Source organism: Trachemys scripta, chromosome 4, assembly GCF_013100865.1.
Source record: "Trachemys scripta elegans isolate TJP31775 chromosome 4, CAS_Tse_1.0, whole genome shotgun sequence".
Taxonomy (NCBI): Eukaryota; Metazoa; Chordata; order Testudines; family Emydidae; genus Trachemys; species Trachemys scripta.
In genome coordinates, this window is record NC_048301.1 from 57,239,369 (window position 1) to 57,258,270 (window position 18,902).

Here is an 18,902-nt window from a genome sequence, read left to right on the forward strand (position 1 = left end):
AGAAACCAGGCTGCCCAGAAACAAGGGAAGCGGGGGGAGGGGGAAGTATCTGGGACCCCAGGAAGGTGAGCCAGGCAGCTTGTTTGTCTGATTTTCATCAGAAGTTTCAATGGCATTGACTTGCTCCTGCAGAACATTTTGGTTTAATTAAATTGGTATTTTCAAACGGAAAATTTTCCATCAGACAGTTTTCAGCAAGCTTTACTCCGCAGTTTACTTCCCGCCTTCCTAAAAGTCCCATGTCATATTAGCCTTCCTTCCAGTTTAGGAAAGTGAGATGGAACTCTTTGAAACCCATCACTATTTTTCTTAGATTGGCCTGGAGTTGTTTCTGCAGAACATAACATAAGAATGGCCGAACCGGGTCAGACCAAAGGTCCATCTAGCCCAGTATCCTGTCTGCCGACAGTGGCCAATGCCAAGTGCCCCAGAGGGAGTGGACCAACAGGCAATGATCAAGTGATCTCTCTCCTGCCATCCATCTCCATCCTCTGAGAAACAGAGGCTAGGGACTCCATTCCTTACCCATCCTGGCTAATAGCCATTAATGGGCTTAACCTCCATTAATTTATCCAGTTCTCTTTTAAACGCTGTTATAGTCCTAGCCTTCACAACCACCTTGGGTAAGGAGTTCCACAAGTTGACTGTGCGCTGCGTGAAGAAGAACTTCCTTGTATTTGTTTTAAACCTGATGCCTATTAATTTCATTTGGTGACCCCTAGTTCTTGTAGTATGGGAATAAGTAAATAACTTTTCCTTATCCACTTTCTCCACATCACTCATGATTTTATATACCTCTATCATATCCCGCCTTAGTCTCCTCTTTTCCAAGCTGAAGAGTCCTAGCCTCTTTAATCTCTCCTCATATGGGACCCGTTCCAAACTCCTAATCATTTTAGTTGCCCTTTTCTGTACCTTTTCTAGTGCAAGTATATCTTTTTTGAGATGAGGAGACCACATCTGTACGCAGCATTTGAGATGTGGGCATACCATCGATTTATATAAGGGCAATAATATATTCTTAGTCTTATTCTCTATCCCCTTTTTAATGATCCCTAACATCCTGTTTGCTTTTTTGACTGCCTCTTCACACTGCGTGGACATCTTCAGATGACTATCCACGATGACTCCAAGATCTTTTTCCTGATTAGTTGTAGCTAAATTAGCCCCATCATATTGTATGCATAGTTGGGGTTATTTTTTCCAATGTGCATTACTTTACATTTATCCACATTAAATTCCATTTGCCATTTTGTTGCCCAATCACTTAGTTTTGTGAAATCTTTTTGAAGTTCATCACAGTCTGCTTTGGTCTTAACTATCTTGAGCAGTTTAGTATCATCTGCAAACTTTGCCACCTCACTGTTTACCCCTTTCTCAGATCATTTATAAATAAGTTGAATAAGATTGGTCTGAGGACTGACCCTTGGGGAACACCACTAGTTACCCCTCTCCATTCTGAGAATTTACCATTAATTCCTACCCTTTGTTCCCGGTCTTTTAACCAGTTCTCAATCCATGAAAGGACCTTCCCTTTTATCCCATGACAACTTACTTTACTTAAGAGCCTTTGGTGAGGGACCTTGTCAAAGGCTTTCTGGAAATTTAAGTACACTATGTCTACTGGATCCCCCTTGTCCACATGTTTGTTCACCCCTTCAAAGAACTCTAATAGATTAGTAAGACACGATTTCCCTTTACAGAAACCATGTTGACTATTGCTCAACTGTTTTTCTATGTGTTTGACAATTTTATTCTTAACTATTGTTTCAACTAATTTGCCCGGCACTGACGTTAAACTTACTGGTCTGTAATTGCTGGGATCACCTCTAGAGCCCTTTTTAAATATTGGCGTTACATTAGTTAACTTCCAGTCATTGGGTACAGAAGCCGATTTAAAGGACAGGTTACAAACCTTAGTTAAAAGAACAGGAGTACTTGTGGCACCTTAGAGACTAACAAATTTATTAGAGCCGAAGAAGTGGGCTGTAGTCCACGAAAGCTTATGCTCTAATAAATTTGTTAGTCTCTAAGGTGCCACAAGTACTCCTGTTCTTTTTGCGGATACAGACTAACACGGCTGCTACTCTGAAACCTTAGTTAATAGTTCCGCAACTTCACATTTGAGTTCTTTCAGAACTCTTGGGTGAATGCCATCTGGTCCCGGTGACTTGTTAATGTTAAATTTATCAATTAATTCCAAAACCTCCTCTAGTAACACTTCAATCTGTGACAGTTCCTCAGATTTGTCACCTACAAAAGCCGGCTCAGGTTTGGGAATCTCCCTAACATCCTCAGCCGTGAAGACTGAAGCAAAGAATCCATTTAGTTTCTCCGCAATGACTTTATCGTCTTTAAGCGCTCCTTTTGTATCTATCATCAAGGGGCCCCACTGGTTGTTTAGCAGGCTTCCTGCTTCTGATATACTTAAAAAACATTTTGTTATTACCTTTGGAGTTTTTGGCTAGTCGTTCTTCAAACTCCTCTTTGGCTTTTCTTATTACATTCTTGCACTTAATTTGGCATAAAGAGTTTGCCTCCTTTTAGGGAGTCAGAGACTCAGCATTTGAATGTGGATCTCTTGCATAGTGTTCAGAACAAATCACATAGCTAATGAACCAGCCCCTGTGTTACCAATGTGTAACCTTCAAGATGCACTATTGTATTTTGAATCTATATCTTCCTGGAGCTGAATTAAACTGACTGAACACTGACAAACACAAGCTACCCCAAAAGGTATAAAATACATAGTTTTACAGTTTTCTAAAGTCTGAATGCTTTTATATTTTTGAATAATGTCAATAACCATGTCATTTTTCTAGTAATAAAAATATGAACTTTGCAACTTCACCACTGCAGATTACCAAATTTTGTCACTTAGTGATTGAGCAAACGTAAAAAAAAAAAATCAAGATTACTTAATCACAAAATGTTCATTTATTTTGATAACTGTGAGTTGGTTTTAGTTACTCATCTGTACTTATCTGTAACCTCTCGCACTCCACCACCACCCAGTTTAGATGCAAACATTGATAAAAATGCTTTGATTGTCTCATAAACTAAATTGATTTGCATACAAGTATATACGGTATGGCGACAAGGAGTTACAGGATGGGGAGAACTGGGAGAAAAACGGAGCTAGTGCCTCAGGGAACAGCCTAGATCAGTGGTTCCCAAACTTTTAACAACCTGTGAACCCCTTTCACTAAAATGTCAAGTCTTGCGAACCCCCTCCTAAAAATGTCTATTTCCAGGGATTTTTCTCCTTTACCTGAGTATAAATTATAAAAGCAGTGATCTTGGAAATATAAAATTTGTTTTTATGATATGCTTATTACACACTATTTATTATTAATTATTTATCATTACAGTATTTTTATTACATTTTATGAAAATGGCAACACTCTTCCAAGATCTCACTTTTGTAGCTTGTACCACCCTTAATAAGCCTGTTATAAGACAAGGTTCCTATGTTTCATCAAGGAGTATCAGATGTGAAACAGTATGAAGGGATTTAAGAAGCCAACTCAAAGAGTTCCTCCTACACAAGCATTCAGATCTTGAGCAGTCCAGGCCAACACCACATGTTACAACAAAGCTTAAACTTGTTCTTCATAATAATTTTAAAAACAATACTAGCTGCCTGTTTCATTTTAAAAACAGCAAAAAATATCCACCTCCCTTTCCATTTCTTATAAGTAGTCTTGAAGTTTAAATCTCCTCAGTGTGATAAATAGGCTTGCTTTGATCTGCTTAGCTCTTGGAAGTCAAGAGGCTCCAGGCTGCTGGCCACATGCTGCCCAGAGTTCCTAGGGACAGCTCTGTCCACCATTAGGGAATTTTTTCCCAAGACCCCCCTGTAACATTTCATGAACCCCCAGGGGTTCACGAACCCCCGTTTGGGAACCACTGGCCTAGATGTACATTCCTCACACAGGAGAAAAGAGAGCCACCGCTGACAGACAGCAGCCACTTCCTTCACTTTAGAGGAGCAGCAATGCTTCTCACACTTCCAATCAGCATTCCCCTCCCTTTCTTGTTTTCTCTTCCCCTTTGAGCTGCATATAAACATCCTTCTCACCACCATGAATCTTGGGCAAAGTTTTCAAACTTGGGTGCCTAAAATTAGGCACCTAAATCCACATTGGTCTTGTTATATTAATGTATATTCTGTCAACATATTAAAGTTTTAGTAATATGAATCCTAATATATTGTGCTATGTCGGGGGGATGGATTTTTTTATGTGTATTCTCTCATAAATGGATTAGCAAAATTAATAAGGTTCTCCCTCACTAATAGTCTCCACTTCAGTAGTCCTCGGTACTTTATTACAACATACCCCAATGCTCACACATCTGCTCTAGTTGGGCACATTGTATTGTATGAGATTATTATAATATATCATAATAGAAATGACTGTGAATGATCCTGATGTATCTGTGTTTACTAGGACTGTATCTGATAACCATGCCAAGTGCTATTTCTTCCTGTTAAATGTATCTTTTCTTAATAAGAAAAAAATGTGTACACCATTTATGTTGCAGGATTCCAGTCAGATTGAATTACTTAAGGAATTGTTGGATCTCTTGAAGGATATGGTTGTGATGCTGTTGTCACTACTTGAAGGTCAGATCTATTTTTTATAATTATGTGTTATTACTTTCAGTGTTATGAAGCTGAGCTGTCACAATGCAATAATTAATCTTTCAGAATTGTTCTTAAATTGCGTTTTTATTATGCCAGTGCAAAAAGCTATTTCACGTTTATTAAAAAATGTTTAAAAGAGAATTATATAAGGTGCACGTAATGTTGAAAGAGCAAGGACAATGCAGAAAAACATGTTTACAAGAAAATTATGGAGATTTAAGAATGAAATTGGAAAAGTGTTTTTTGTAGTGTTTCTGAACATAAATATGAAATTAACTTATTTTTACATGTATTTATAGATAAACCAAATAACTTACTGTTTTAACATACAATGTAGGTAATGTTGTAAATGGGACTATTGGAAAACAGATGGTGGACACACTGGTAGAATCATCTAGCAATGTAGAAATGATCTTGAAGTTCTTTGACATGTTCCTCAAATTGAAAGACCTAACCAGCTCAGATGCTTTCAAAGAATATGATCCAGATGGTAAAGGCATCATCTCAAAGAAAGAATTCCAGAAAGCAATGGAAGGTCAGAAACAATACACACAGTCAGAGCTTGAATTCCTGCTGTCCTGTGCAGAAGCTGATGAAAATGACATGTTTAATTATGTTGATTTTGTGGACAGATTCCATGAGCCAGCCAAAGACATTGGATTTAATGTGGCAGTCTTGTTAACTAACCTTTCAGAGCACATGCCAAATGATTCACGCCTTCGGTGCTTACTAGATCCAGCAGCAAGTGTACTTAATTACTTTGAACCTTACCTTGGCCGCATTGAAATAATGGGTGGAGCCAAGAAAATTGAAAGAGTTTACTTTGAAATCAGTGAGTCAAGTAGAATGCAGTGGGAGAAGCCACAGGTGAAAGAATCCAAAAGGCAGTTCATATTTGATGTTGTAAATGAAGGAGGAGAACAAGAGAAAATGGAGCTGTTTGTGAATTTCTGTGAGGACACAATCTTTGAAATGCAGTTAGCATCTCAGATCTCCGAATCAGATTCAGCTGAACGACCTGAAGAGGAGGAAGAGGATGAGCCTTATTATGTAATGGAAGTTGGAGATGATGAGGAAGAAGAAAAATCTCTAGAATCAGCTTCAGCTTTTGCAATGGCCTGTGTTGCAGTGAAGAGGAATGCTGCCAACTTTTTTAAAATGGTCACTTTAAGGAACCTTAGGAAACAGTACAGAAAAGTTAGAAAGATGACTATAAAGGAATTGGTGAAAGTGTTTTTCTCCTTTTTCTGGATGCTATTTGTAGGGTTATTCCAGTTGTTCTTCACCATCGTATGGGGGATTTTCCAGATTCTCTGGAGTACTGTGTTTGGGGGTGGCCTGGTTGAAGGAGCCAAAAACATCAAAGTTACCAAAATATTAGGGGACATGCCTGACCCAACACAGTTTGGAATCCACGATGACGTCATAGAAGCAGAGAAGGTTGAAGGCATTGAGCATGGAATTAGAGTTGAATTTGTGCAGTTTGTGAAAGGTGAAAAAGGAGAAACAGACATAATGTCAGATATTTTTGGCATTCATGCAAAGAAAGAAGGTGGCTCAAAACATGGTCATGATGCTGGACTCGGTGATATTGCAGAAAGAGTTGGTACAGATACCCCTCCATCTTTGGAAAGCACTGTTCGTAGGAAAAGAAAAGCACAAGTAGGTGGAACAAATTTATTGTCCCTTACAGCAAAAATTTATTATATATTACTAAAAGTTCCAGTAATAACTAAACTTATTTGCTCACTAAATTGCTTTTCCTATGAGATACATATTCTGGGAATGTCATTTTCTTATATTTTATTATCTAAATCTTATAACAAAGAATAATTTGCCGGAAAGGAAAACTTTAGCTTAGCCCAATATGTCTGCCTAGTTTTGACTTAATAATTAGTGTTGTTGTTCATTTAGATTACAGTATTATTACTATTTATTATTTGTATTACTTTAGCACGTAGGAACCTCAGTCTTGGACCAGAACCCGATTGTGCCATGCACTTTACAAACACAGAACAAAAAGACAGTCCCTGCCCCAAAGAGTAGTAGCACCCAAAGTGTCCTAGGTGCTTTCCAGACCTAGTTGCTAATTTCCTATTCTGTAACTGTCTTTCAGCCTCCTCCCTAATACTCTTCATCCATAATTATATCTGATTATCCCCTTAACTTATTTATTTTGTTTGCTTAATTGATTACACTTAATAAACTGTCCTTTGTTTCCTACTCTCTGAAATAGCTTTGCCTGAATTAATTGATTTACTGTTAAATTAATATTTACTTTATTTTAATTGTCCTTCCCCGATGTGAACAGTTTATCTTGTTCCATTTCACTAAATCCCTACATAAGTAAGTGTAATTCCATTTAAAGATGGGCCTGAACCAAAACTGTGGATCCAAATACCTTTTCAAATGTTGAGGATATCTAAACTCTGCAGTATAGATCCATCTCTACTTGTATTAGGCCATTTCAAAGAATTCTCTTCTATAATGGGTTTTAAGCCAACCCTTAAGGCATTGATATGATTTCCAAGAGTTTTCAATATAAACCTCCACTACATGACTATATAATGTACTATTTACTCTGTTGTCAAGCTTTTAGCCCCCATGAAATGTGTATTACCATTTTCTCCTGCATATCAAATTATATTTTCCATTTACTGGCCAGTTTATTTATTTATGTCTGTTTTATATACTGTGACAAAGTTCCTCCTCTATCTTGGTGGGTCCTGCGCTTATTGGTGGATTTTCTTGCCTCAGAGATTCACCATGTGGGTTGGGGAACAGCCCAGAGACCTTCCCCTCTGGAAGAGCCCACAGTCCAGGTCAATTGGGAGGTTTTGGGGGGAACCCTCTACTCCGGGTTCCAGCCCAGGGCCCTGTGGACTGCAGCTGTCTATAGTGCCTCCTGTAACAGCTGCATGATAGCTACAACTCCCTGGGCTACTTCCCCATGGCCTCCTCCAAACACCTTCCTTAGTCTCACCACAAGACCTTCCTCCTGGTGTCTGATAACGCTTGTGCTCCTCAGTCCTCTAGCAGCACACCCTCTCACTCTCAGCTCCTTGCACCTCTTGCTCCTAGCTCCTCACACTCACACCACAAACTGAAGTGAGCTCCTTTTTAAAGTCCAGGCCCCCTGATTAGCCTGCCTTAATTGATTCTAGCAGTTTCTTCTTAATTGGCTCCAGGTGTCCTAATTAGCCTGCCTGCCTTAACTGGTTCTAGCAGGTTCCTTATTACTCTAGTGCAGCCCCTGCTCTGGTCACTTAGGGAACAGAAAACTACTCATCCAGTGACCAGTATATTTGCCCTCTACCAGACTCCTGTACCCCACTGGTCTGGATCTGTCACTATACACTTTCTTTAAAATCATAATTTACTTATGACTATTCCATTGTCAAATCTCATTTTGCACAAATTCCTTATAAAATAGTAGCAATTTCATTTTATATGGATAGTTTGTTGTATTTACATTAATACTGAGGTATTTAAAGGACATGTTCATTGAACAGAGTGACTCTGCTTTGAAATTAAAGTCCCTAGTAAGCCTGAACAAGTAATTTATAACAAATTTTGCCTTTCTTCCTATTCCCAAAGTGATTGCAAAGTTCTTAAATGTATTTGTTGTTAATTATTATTCTCACGTTTCTTTTGGAATTAATGCAGATCGTTTGAATCATTAAATGTGATCAATCAAATATACAATTTTTGGTTTTTCAAGTAGATTGCAGCTGTATATTCCACTTAGGTGTGTGTGCGCACAGTACACAGGAGCCAGAGAATTTTGCCTAGCAGTACCCATGGGAGTGGGAAGGATAGGGGGTGCTAGTGCCTCATGGTTGTAGCCCCTCCCCTGCCTATATGAAGAAGTGCCACCTCAATCCCTCTCAGTTCCTTCTTGGCACCCATGACTGGAGTTGGAGCTCGGTGAGGTTTTCAATTTCTCAATCCTCTGTTCAGTTACTTTTTTCTAGTTGTATGTAGTTCATTAATACCCGTAGTATAATGTTAGACTTACTAGTAATTGGTTGAAGTTCCCTGATGATGTCCTCACCAGGGTTTAAACATTGTCTGTCATATGGGGGAACGATCCCCAGTAATGATCCCCACCTGTAGTGCTTGTTGTGGCTAGGGTGAAGCAAATGGCAAAGAACTGAGGTTGATTTGAAGATTGTTCATGAAACAGACTCACGTGGCAAGGGATCTTCTTCTGAAGCAGCATCTGCTTGAACTGGCCACTTGGCCTCCTTTGGCACCAAGGCCTTCATCAGATTGCAGGTCGCCCTTGGGTTTTGCTGCTTTGTGTCCTGGAGCTGGCACCTCTCCAAAGATACAGAGGAGTGTGCCGAGGAAAAGGTTGCATAAGAATGACCGAGGCTACTCCAGGTCCCATCGGGACTCATCTCCTTCCTCCAGAAAGAGTGTGGATCAGCACAGGATTAATGCTGGTGCATGGGATGGAACATGTCCTGTCAACCACTCCTGAGCATCATACCGGGAGGGCAGAGACCCAGTACCATTGACTCTGGGCCCCAGGGTGCCCGTTAGGTCCAGTACCAACAAGGGTGATGCTGTTAATGATTGCTTCCATGCCAGTGGTGTATCAGGCAGCAGTGGACCTCCTTTGCCTGTCTGTCCTGACCTTTTCCTTGGTCCAGGACTGTGCCAGGGCTACATCCTTTATAGCCCCATTGGCTGGGCAGGCGCTAAACCTATGGGTCTGTCAGCACTACACTCCGTTGTATCCCTTCCACCCTCAGTGGAAATGGGGCCGGTACCGGATTTGACTCCTCCTTGGTACCTGGAACTTCTTCAGTATCCCTGTCACCGGTGCTGCCAATGCTGCCATGGCAGCAGTCACCACCCTCCACTGCTGCATTATTAGTTACTTTGGTACTGATGCTAACTTCAGGGTTGACACCGCTCCCAGCAATAAAAGCAACAGAGGCATACTCGATACCAATGGTACTGTTTCCATTGTTGGCACCAGCCCCCTCATCATTCTGAGCTATGGACAAGTCAGATTGGTTGCCCTCAGAGCTGGTCCCGATGCTGTCCCCTGAAGCCCGGACTTCTCAGCATCCAAGTCAGGATCTTACTCCTCCTGCTCTCCATTGCCTGAGTGAGGGCCATTCATGGATCACTGTGGGTATCAGGATTGGCGCTCGTCTTGTGGTCAGGACCGGGGCCCCTGGCCGGGCACCTACTGGCCACTAATGCCCTCTTCATACCAGTGGCCTTCATGCTGCCCCTTGGTCACAGAAGTTCCACTCTTTGTCCTGCTCAAAGCCAGGATCTCTGGCCAGATCTGTGGCAGTGACCATCAATCCGCTACAGGTCCAGGTACTGGTGTGTCTTCCCCTTGAGGAGTCTCCAGAGTCATCCTGCCTGGGGTGCGTCAGCCCTGGAGCAGGATCTGGCTCTGACACAGTTAACTGCCTCATTCTCATCCATGGACGATTCCACAGTGCCGGGTTCTTCTTTCCCTTCAGTACTGGAGGATTTCAAGGCATACCAGGACCTATTGCGGTGCTTGGCTGCTTCCCTGGGTATTCAGGTGGCTTTCCTTCAGGAGAACGCCCACAACTTAGTGGATATCCTGCAGCTGTTGGCCCCTGAGAGTTTCATCCTCTCTATTAACGATGTGCTCCTTGAGCCTGCTAAGGTCCTCTGGAGCACTCTAGTTTTGATACCACCAGCAGCTAAGCACTTGGAAAAAACGCTACTTTGTTCCCACACAGGGATCTGAGAGGTTTTATTCCCACCAGCCCCTAAATTCCTTGGTAGTAATTGTGGTGAATGATATAACCTGACAGGACAGGTTTAAGTCCACTCCAAAGGAGAAGGACTCTAAGCAAATGTACCTGATGGGCAGGAAGCTTTACACCTCCTCCTCCTTGCAGATGTGAATTGCTAATCAGCAGGCACTTCTGTTTAAGTACCACTTTATCCGCTCGACAGCTGTGTCTAAATTCACAGACCAACTGCCCGGGGCCTCAATGGAGGAATTTCATGTATTTTGTACCAAAGGCTGCTTGGTGGCTAAGACTTCTTTGCAGTCTGCTCTGTATGTTGCAGATACTTCAGCAGGAGTGATGGCCTCTTTGGTGACCATGAGGAGATCTTCCTGGCTGCAGAATTCGGACACTGCTCCCAATGTCCAGCAGGCCATTGAGGATCTGCCTTTTGATGGCAAGGTTCTGTTCTTAGATAAAACAGATGAGACTCTGCACTCCTTCAAAGACTCTAGAGCTACCCTTCAGTCCTTAAGGGTGTATACACCGGTGGTGAGAAGGCACCACTAAGGGGTCAATAGCAAGAACTGTGGTATCATTCACAGCACACATTTGGGAAGACTTTCCCTCCCCCAAGACAGTGGAAATATCCCAGAAAGGTGCATAGATCCCACAAAAGGAAGCAGTCAGGTTCTGGGTTTAGACAGTCCACACATCTTCCCCTAGAGGCTCCCAAGCACCCATTTTGACTGCTTGGTCCAGAGCAGTGTTCCAGTCATTGCTCTCTTCCATTGCCACAATGCTTGGGGCTCAGTCACGACCAACAGCTGGGTCCTAAACACCAGGAAGTCAACTTTGGTTCCCACACAAAAAATAGAGTTAATTGGAGCCCTAGTAGACTCTGAGTTTGAGAGCATTTCTGCTGACTGACTGTTTTCAGGCAATTAGCCACCTCTGCCTCAGTCTGCAATCTCAGCGTTCCATGACAGTTTGAATCTGCCTGAGGCTCTTAAGGCACAAGTCCACTTGCATGTTGGTGGTCCAGTTCACAATGTTACACCCCTCCAAATGTGCCTCAGAACTCTTTACTGTCTGACTCTTCACTCCTTAGACAGATTAGTTAGTCTTCCTCCACTGATCCTGGACCTCTTACAGTGGTGGATGTTTCTCAAAAATGTTTGTCAGGGTGTTCCTTTCATCCAGCCCTTACCAACCAGGACTGTTGTCACTGATGCCTCCCTGATGGGGTCAGAAGTACATCTGAGGTCACTGAAAGTCCAATATGTGTGGTCAGAGCAGGAGTCTTCTCTGCATATCAGCGTGCTGGAGCTTCGGGCCAGTTACAATGCATGTCACACTTTTCTGATCCATACAGGGGCTCAGCGATTCACATGTTTACCAACAATGTATTATGTGAACAAGCAAGGAGGAGCACACTCCAGGATGGTCTGCCAAGAGGCAATCATGTTGTGACAATTTTGCATCAAGGAGAGTATTGCTCAAAGGGCTGATGACTTGTCTGGGGTTCATCATCTTATGGACTATCTTAGCAGGAATTTTTTGCTGAGTCCTGGATGGTCTCTGAAGACAAGCATTCCCCAGAGTATCTTCACAATCCGGGGCATTCTGGTGCTTGGCCTCTTCGTTACAAGGGACAACAGGAAATGTCATCTGTTATGCTCTCAATGGGGGCCTCAGTCTGGGCTCCCTGTCTGACACCTTCCATCTCAGCTATCAGCTCTCTTCTGTGCCTTTCCACAGTCCTGATCATCCCACTGGTCATCCTTAAGCTGAAGGCGGATTGGGCCAAGATCATCCTTATTGCCCCAGTACGGCCGAGGCACTGCTGATTCCCTGACCTTCTGCACTGTCAGTTCAGCCTTCCATACTACTTCCTCTCCATCCCAACCTACTGACTCAGAATCATGGCTGCATCTCATGGTGTGGCTGCTGCATGGCTGATGGAGGAGGAAGAGCAGTGTTTGGCAGCTGTTCAGCAGGCTCTACGCAACAATAGAAAGTTCTCTATCAGGATGGCCTATTTGCCAAAATGGAAAAAGTTTTCTATGTGATCATTGGCTCGTTGAATTCAAGCAATGCTGGCTTCCATCCAGGACATCTTGGAGTATCTACTGAACCTTCAGTCACTTAGGTCTGGTCTATACTACCCGCCTGAATCGGCGGGTAGAAATCGACCTCTCGGGGATCGATTTATCGCGTCCCGTCGGGACGCGACAATCGATCCCCAAATCGGCGCTCTAACTCCACCAGCGGAGGTGGGAGTAAGCGCCGCCGACAAAAAGCGGCAGAAGTCGATTTTGCCGCCGTCCTCACAACGGGGTAAGTCGGCTGCGATACGTCGAATTCAGCTACGCTATTCACGTAGCTGAATTTGTGTATCTTAAATCGACTCCCCGCTGTAGTGTAGATGTACCCCAAGACTTGCGCTTAGTTCATTGAAAGTGGCATTTTGTCCCCCTATTTAGGGAAGATCCAATCCCATGGTAGCAAGATTCCTGAAAATATTTCTAGAGCAGAGAAGACAGAGATGGGTAGGGAGGGGAGTACTGCTACTGCAGCAGATATAAATACTGTCTGACAACCCTACTCTTCCCTGTATCTGTCTGTCCTCTGTCCTGGCCTAGTGCCTATTGCTGGAGGCCTGCCTGCCTCACCATCCTTCCTACCAACTTAAGGGATGGCATCCTTGAAGACTGTCTTGCTTGAGCCTATCACACTCAACTACGTTTTGCTTTGGTAATCAGGTCAAGCGACGGAGACAGGAGAGACAAGATTGCACAAATATTGATGGATAGGCACCCCCAGCTAGAATCACCCAGCTACTAAAACCATCCCTAGACTTCATTGGTTTCTTGTTACTGTATCTATATACAAAATGGAGACACACTAGTCCCTAGGTAATTTTACATGATGCCAGTTCTCCATTATAAGTTTTATGGTCCAGATTTTCAGATGATATAAAATTACATCAGCAGTAGAGCTGCCCTGGATGCAATAATTGTGAGGCATGTTATGACCTATAACTTACAAATTGACATCAGGGTTGGGAAGATGTAAAATTAGTTGTGTGTGTGTAGCTTAAAGGCTTAATGGAACAAAGAAAATATAAGCACACATTTTTTAGGAACATATTGCCTTCCTGTATTACTGATATTAAAAATGAAATTATTTTTAAAATAATTTTTTGCTTGGCAGCATTGCTGGGTTCTTCACTCTTAAATCTATCATAGTTTAAGGAATGAAAACAGAAGTCAGTTTGATTTTGATTTATAGTCAGTTTCACTCTCTGTTCTTTAATCACTAATGCAATGCTGATGCCTTATGATTGGAAGGGCTACAGGGGGATGTTTAAATCCAAACAAGCAAAGGAACAACCAAATTAACTCTGTTTTTATATTTCAAAAGTATTTTGTTTTAGCTATAAAAACATTAACATTATTATATTCTGTAAAATATTTGCAATATTGCAAAAAACATCACAAGATTTAAAAATAATAAATGTGGAGTTCTATTCATTTGATTTATCGGTTTTGGACCTTGAGGGGATCACATTTGCAAGCATTTCAACTTAATATCTCTTAAATAGAAGCCCAAATTTTCACATAATGACATGACTCCGGAGGTTTGGGCTTTGAGAAAAGTGAAAACAATCACAAGACTTGCAATGAAATCACACAAGTATTGAAAATATTATATTTACAAAATGGAAGAATGGATAGTAAAAAACCCAAACTTCTAGCTACAGCATCTGTAAACATAATTTAGATTTTAAGATGGCAGGATGGAGGAATGAGTTATGAGCCAGACTATTCCATATTTTCTGATGTTTAGCACTTTACTCGTTGTTTCATCATAGGTGTGACAGAATCTGGCTCTGCACATATCACTTAAACAACTCGTATTCAACAGAAAGAAAATATAGACAAGTTGGCAATAAGAACTAGAAACTAGCCAAACTTATTGAATTATACTCTGCTCAAGCTGAGGCATTGTGATATTAACGTAATTTCATTATATTTTATTGCTGATTTCTGGGACACTGGTATGGAACACTGTGTGTTCAGATAAAGCTCATCTAAAGTGCCAATTTATTTTTTTCATCTACATCCTCTGGTCTAAGAACCAGTTCCTCAGTCCTAGTGGTAGTGATGGGACCTCTGTTCAAACCCCTAGCATTTTGTCCCTTTCCACTCTTGTGTCAGAGAACTGCATTCCTGGTAGCGGTAACATCCGCAAGGAAAGTGTGTGTCTCTGATGCAGGCTCTGCTGGCTAGGCCTCCTTATACACAAATCTTCAAAGAAAAGGTGACTTTACGACCACATCAAAAATTTTTGTCTAAAGTGGTTTCTCAGTTTCATTTGAACCAGGTGGTATACTTTCCTAAGCCACATTCATCTCTAGAAGAGCAGTGTTTCCATACATTAGATATCAGGTGTTGTCTAGCCTTCTATCTGGACAGAACTAAATCATTTCATGCTTCACCTCGCCTATTTGTATCATATGCATATTATATTAAGGGGCAAGCAGCCTCTTCACAGACAATCTCTGGGTGGATAGCATATGCAATAGCTGAGAGAGGGGGTGAGGAAAGGGCTGAAGAGTAATTGGTGGGCATCATCACACTGAGACCACATCTGAAGTAACCTCCTCCTTCCATATGCTCCAGTGTATTCACCTTCTGACCTTCTTCCCAAAGCCTCACTGCAACAACAGAGAGGCTGTGTTACATATGCTGGATGTCAGGAGAACCTTGGTGTTCTACTTGGACAGGACAAAAGAATTTAGGAAATCCCCTAAGCTGTTCCTAGCCATTGCAGACAGGTCCAAGGGCTCTGCAATATCATCTCAAAGATGTTCGAACTGGGTTTCCAACTTCACTAACCAGTGCTGCTATTTTCCTTCTGGCACATGAACATGCCACACAATGTCCATCTCCACTTCTATTGCATTCATCAAGAATGTCCCCATCACAGAGATATGCAGAGCAGCAACCTGGGCATCTGCTCATACCTTCGCAAAACATTATGCCATTACACATGACAGCCTCCGATGCGATCTTCAGCTCCACGGTTCTGACATCAGTACTAAGTTCGATACAGAAGCACAACCTTCCCCAGGTAATCCTGCTAGGGAGTCACCTACAGTGGAGAACCCATAGGGACACACAAAAGAGAGAGTTACTCATCTAGTGCAGTAGGGATGGTTCTTTGAGATGTATCCCACTCTGGATGCTCCATGACCTGCCCTCCTCCCCTCTACTTTGGAGTTCTTAAGAATGGGCTCTGTAGTAGAGAAGGAACTGAGGGTGGTTCATCTTGAGGCAGAGCACAAGGCAAGGAGGGCGCATATGCAGGCTGAAAAGACACTGCTATCAAAAATCTCCGATGAGAGGCAGCACCTGGGCGGGGGAGCACATCGAAGAACTATCAACACTGAGTAACTCGTCCTTAGTGTAACTGTGGTTCTTCAAGGTGTGATGCAGAGAGTATATTCCACAACCCATAGGGTGACCAGATAGCAAGGGTTAAAAATCAGGACAGGGGGTGGGGGGTAATAGGCACCTATATAAGAAAAAGCTTCAAATATCGGGACTGTCCCTATAAAATCGGGACATCTGGTCACCCTAACAACCCACCCTCCATCCACTCTGCTTCAGCGAACTGTCTCTGTGCATTTGGTGTGCAGGAAATGAGGGGGATCAGGGTGGCGCTGCCTCATATAGTCAGGGGAGGGGCTACGGCCACAAAGCATGAACACCACCCCTCTAATTTTGTTAGGCAAAATTCTTCAGCTCCAGTGCGCTGGGTGTTCACACACTTAGGTGGAATACACGTTTGCATCACATGTCGAAGAACCACAGTTGCAGTAAGTAACCATTTTTTCTCTCCATAGCTCTAACTTGTTAATTAATCAGCCATTCAAAACTGTGACCTTCTAATTCTGTATTGGTTATGAAATTTACAATTCTCATGTATGTGAATTATGTAAGTTATTCAGTTAGGGAACAGAAATAATATTATGTGACATGTAACCACTCAATGGAGGATAAATACATGAATGATTGTGAAGCAGTTAGATACTGTGGTATGGGGGAATAGATAGATAGTTTAAGGGGGGAAGTATTGCAAAAATAAAATGAATACAAATATTCTGCTAATTTTGATTACATTTATAGAATATAATTACTTTAGTCTCTGTTGACAAAATAGGAAGATGTTGTCACTATTATAAACTAAACAATTACGTGGAATTTGTGATGTTGACATACTGATATTTGTGATAATCCACATTATTCCACATTCTATGTATAGAAATTATACAAAACCATAGTTACATTAATTTTGCATGCCAATCATAACTGTTAAGTTCTTAATGGTGACCACTGTACTCCAGCTAATTTTAGGCTATGATCTGTACTCAATCACCTCCATTCCTTTTTGGTAACTTCACCAGTCTCATTACATTGACTGTTACTTTGAGTCATTCAGTCATCTGCACCAATTACTGTGTTAATAATATATCTTGAAAACATGTTAGAGGAAGAATCACGATAGAAGTTTTCACTATTGAAATGTTGTCTGCTACTTGTTTTAGAAGCAAAAAAAATTTAGCATTATGACAACGTGAAAGTGACCCAGTGTTAATGAGGCATGGTGGTAATTGATTGTTTTATTTGTTTTTTAGAAAGCATTAAGTAGAATTGAGAAGATTTATTTAAAAGTAAGTTTATGGCAATTTTAATATCTTTTTGTTTTTAGATGTCTGAAATAGCAAAAGAAGATGAAACAGAAACAAAAGCAGAATCCGAGAAGGCTGAGTAAGTTACTTTTACACTATTGTTTATTTTCTTGCTGTTCCTAGATGAGCCGGCCAGAAATAGCCCTGAACAGGCATTGATTGGACTCTCCATTTTACCAGTATCTTGGGCAGCTAGCACAACTCCTCAGAGGCAACAAGCACTTTCACTGAGCAGCAGAGTAGGGACCCTATCCCAGGTGCCACTCTCAGCAATCCATATAAGCCTATTCACAGTCTTATAAAACCCTCTGCAGCTGCTTCTCCTAAAATCCCGAGAAACATTTTTAACATGGCAGCTTTCATTAGTGTGGTATTTACTTCACTTGTTTCCAAGCAGCGGGTGGGGAAGTGTGTGATCAGCTTGTGCTGAAGTATTAAGGTTGATAGTCCTGCCAATTTCTTTGTCCTTTTTGATTGCCTCCTTTTATAACCAGGTGGTCTAGCAAATCTGATGACTCACTTACACAGCTTTCTTGTTCCTGGCATATTTAAACAATTTACTATTATTTTTCTTTATATTTTGGTCTATTATTCAAATTCTCACTTTAGCCCCATTAATTTCAGTCCTACAGATACCTCTTCTAACCTGCTAAGTTTTTGTCCTGTTGTATTTGAATCACTTGGGTTGGAGATTTATTTTTTTTAAAGGATAATTTTGAGGCCCAAATAAATTAGTATAACTAGCCACTTAACTATGCTGTTTTCTTTCTCAGCCATATACATACCTTCAGTGACTTTAACAAGGTTGACTCTAAAGTTTCCATGATGGTTCAGTGATTTTTAATTTCTTAACTTGTTCCCTTTCAGGCTTTTCTAACTAATTTCCTCATTTTAAAAAAATCCCTTTCTTAGATTTCACTGTTAGAGAATTATTTTGGTATTCTTGTCTGCCCTTACTTCCAACTCTGTGCAAGGATTTTAAGCATAAACATTACTTGCAATGTTACAGTACTTCTCTGGTAATTGTCAACTGCACTTAAACTCTTTTGCATTTCTCTGTACTAAGAATCCAAAGAATCAATTCTGTATGTTTCTCAGTATTAAGACAAAAATAGTCTCTCCTCTTGTATGCTCCAAAACAAGCAGTTCTGGAATCTTTTGTTTATTACACCATTTGTGTTATGACATTAAAGTGCTTTATATTAAGTGGTTCAAATCTCCCATCCCATAATGGTTTTGTTAGACCCCCCCCCCCCAAATCTCTCTCAACTAACTGATTTCAGTCTCCTGACCCAGAGGCTAGTAATGTACCTTATCATATGCCATTGATAAAATATCTAGGTATTCCCCCAATACCAGATAGTCCACCTCACCTATTCTTGGTTTTAGGCTTTTCATATTGTTATGTAGGCATTTATAGCTTTTATTTTTAATACACCTAACTCTTTCTACTGACAGCTTATTTCCTTATTCCTCTCCTGCACTTCCTTCCAATCAAATCATAAGTGCTTCTCTCTCACCATTGGATACACAGATTCCCTTGTACTTCTGCTATTTACTACCATATTTCATTTTCAACTTAAGTACTTTGCAGTACCTGCAAGCCTGCAGCTTAAAAATTCTAGTTTTAAAAATTCACTCCCCTAAATCTTCATTGTCATTGCCAGCAGTCTGAATACTTTTGGTTGATTAAGGAGAAGACCCTGCCTTCTTTATAGAATCCTACTTTCCAAAAAGGTTCCCCAGTGGCTAATAAACA

At 41.2% G+C, this 18,902-nt stretch overlaps 1 protein-coding gene across 1 annotated transcript in view; it reads left to right on the top strand.

Annotated features, from left to right (window-relative positions):
* Window positions 1–18,902, top strand: part of RYR3 (ryanodine receptor 3) — a 563,198-nt gene that overhangs the window by 499,176 nt on the left and 45,120 nt on the right. The window contains exons 92-94 of the mRNA XM_034768994.1: window positions 4,546–4,627; window positions 4,986–6,310; window positions 17,164–17,222. Coding sequence (XP_034624885.1) covers window positions 4,546–4,627; window positions 4,986–6,310; window positions 17,164–17,222 — 1,466 coding nt within the window. The remainder of the gene's footprint in view (window positions 1–4,545; window positions 4,628–4,985; window positions 6,311–17,163; window positions 17,223–18,902) is intronic.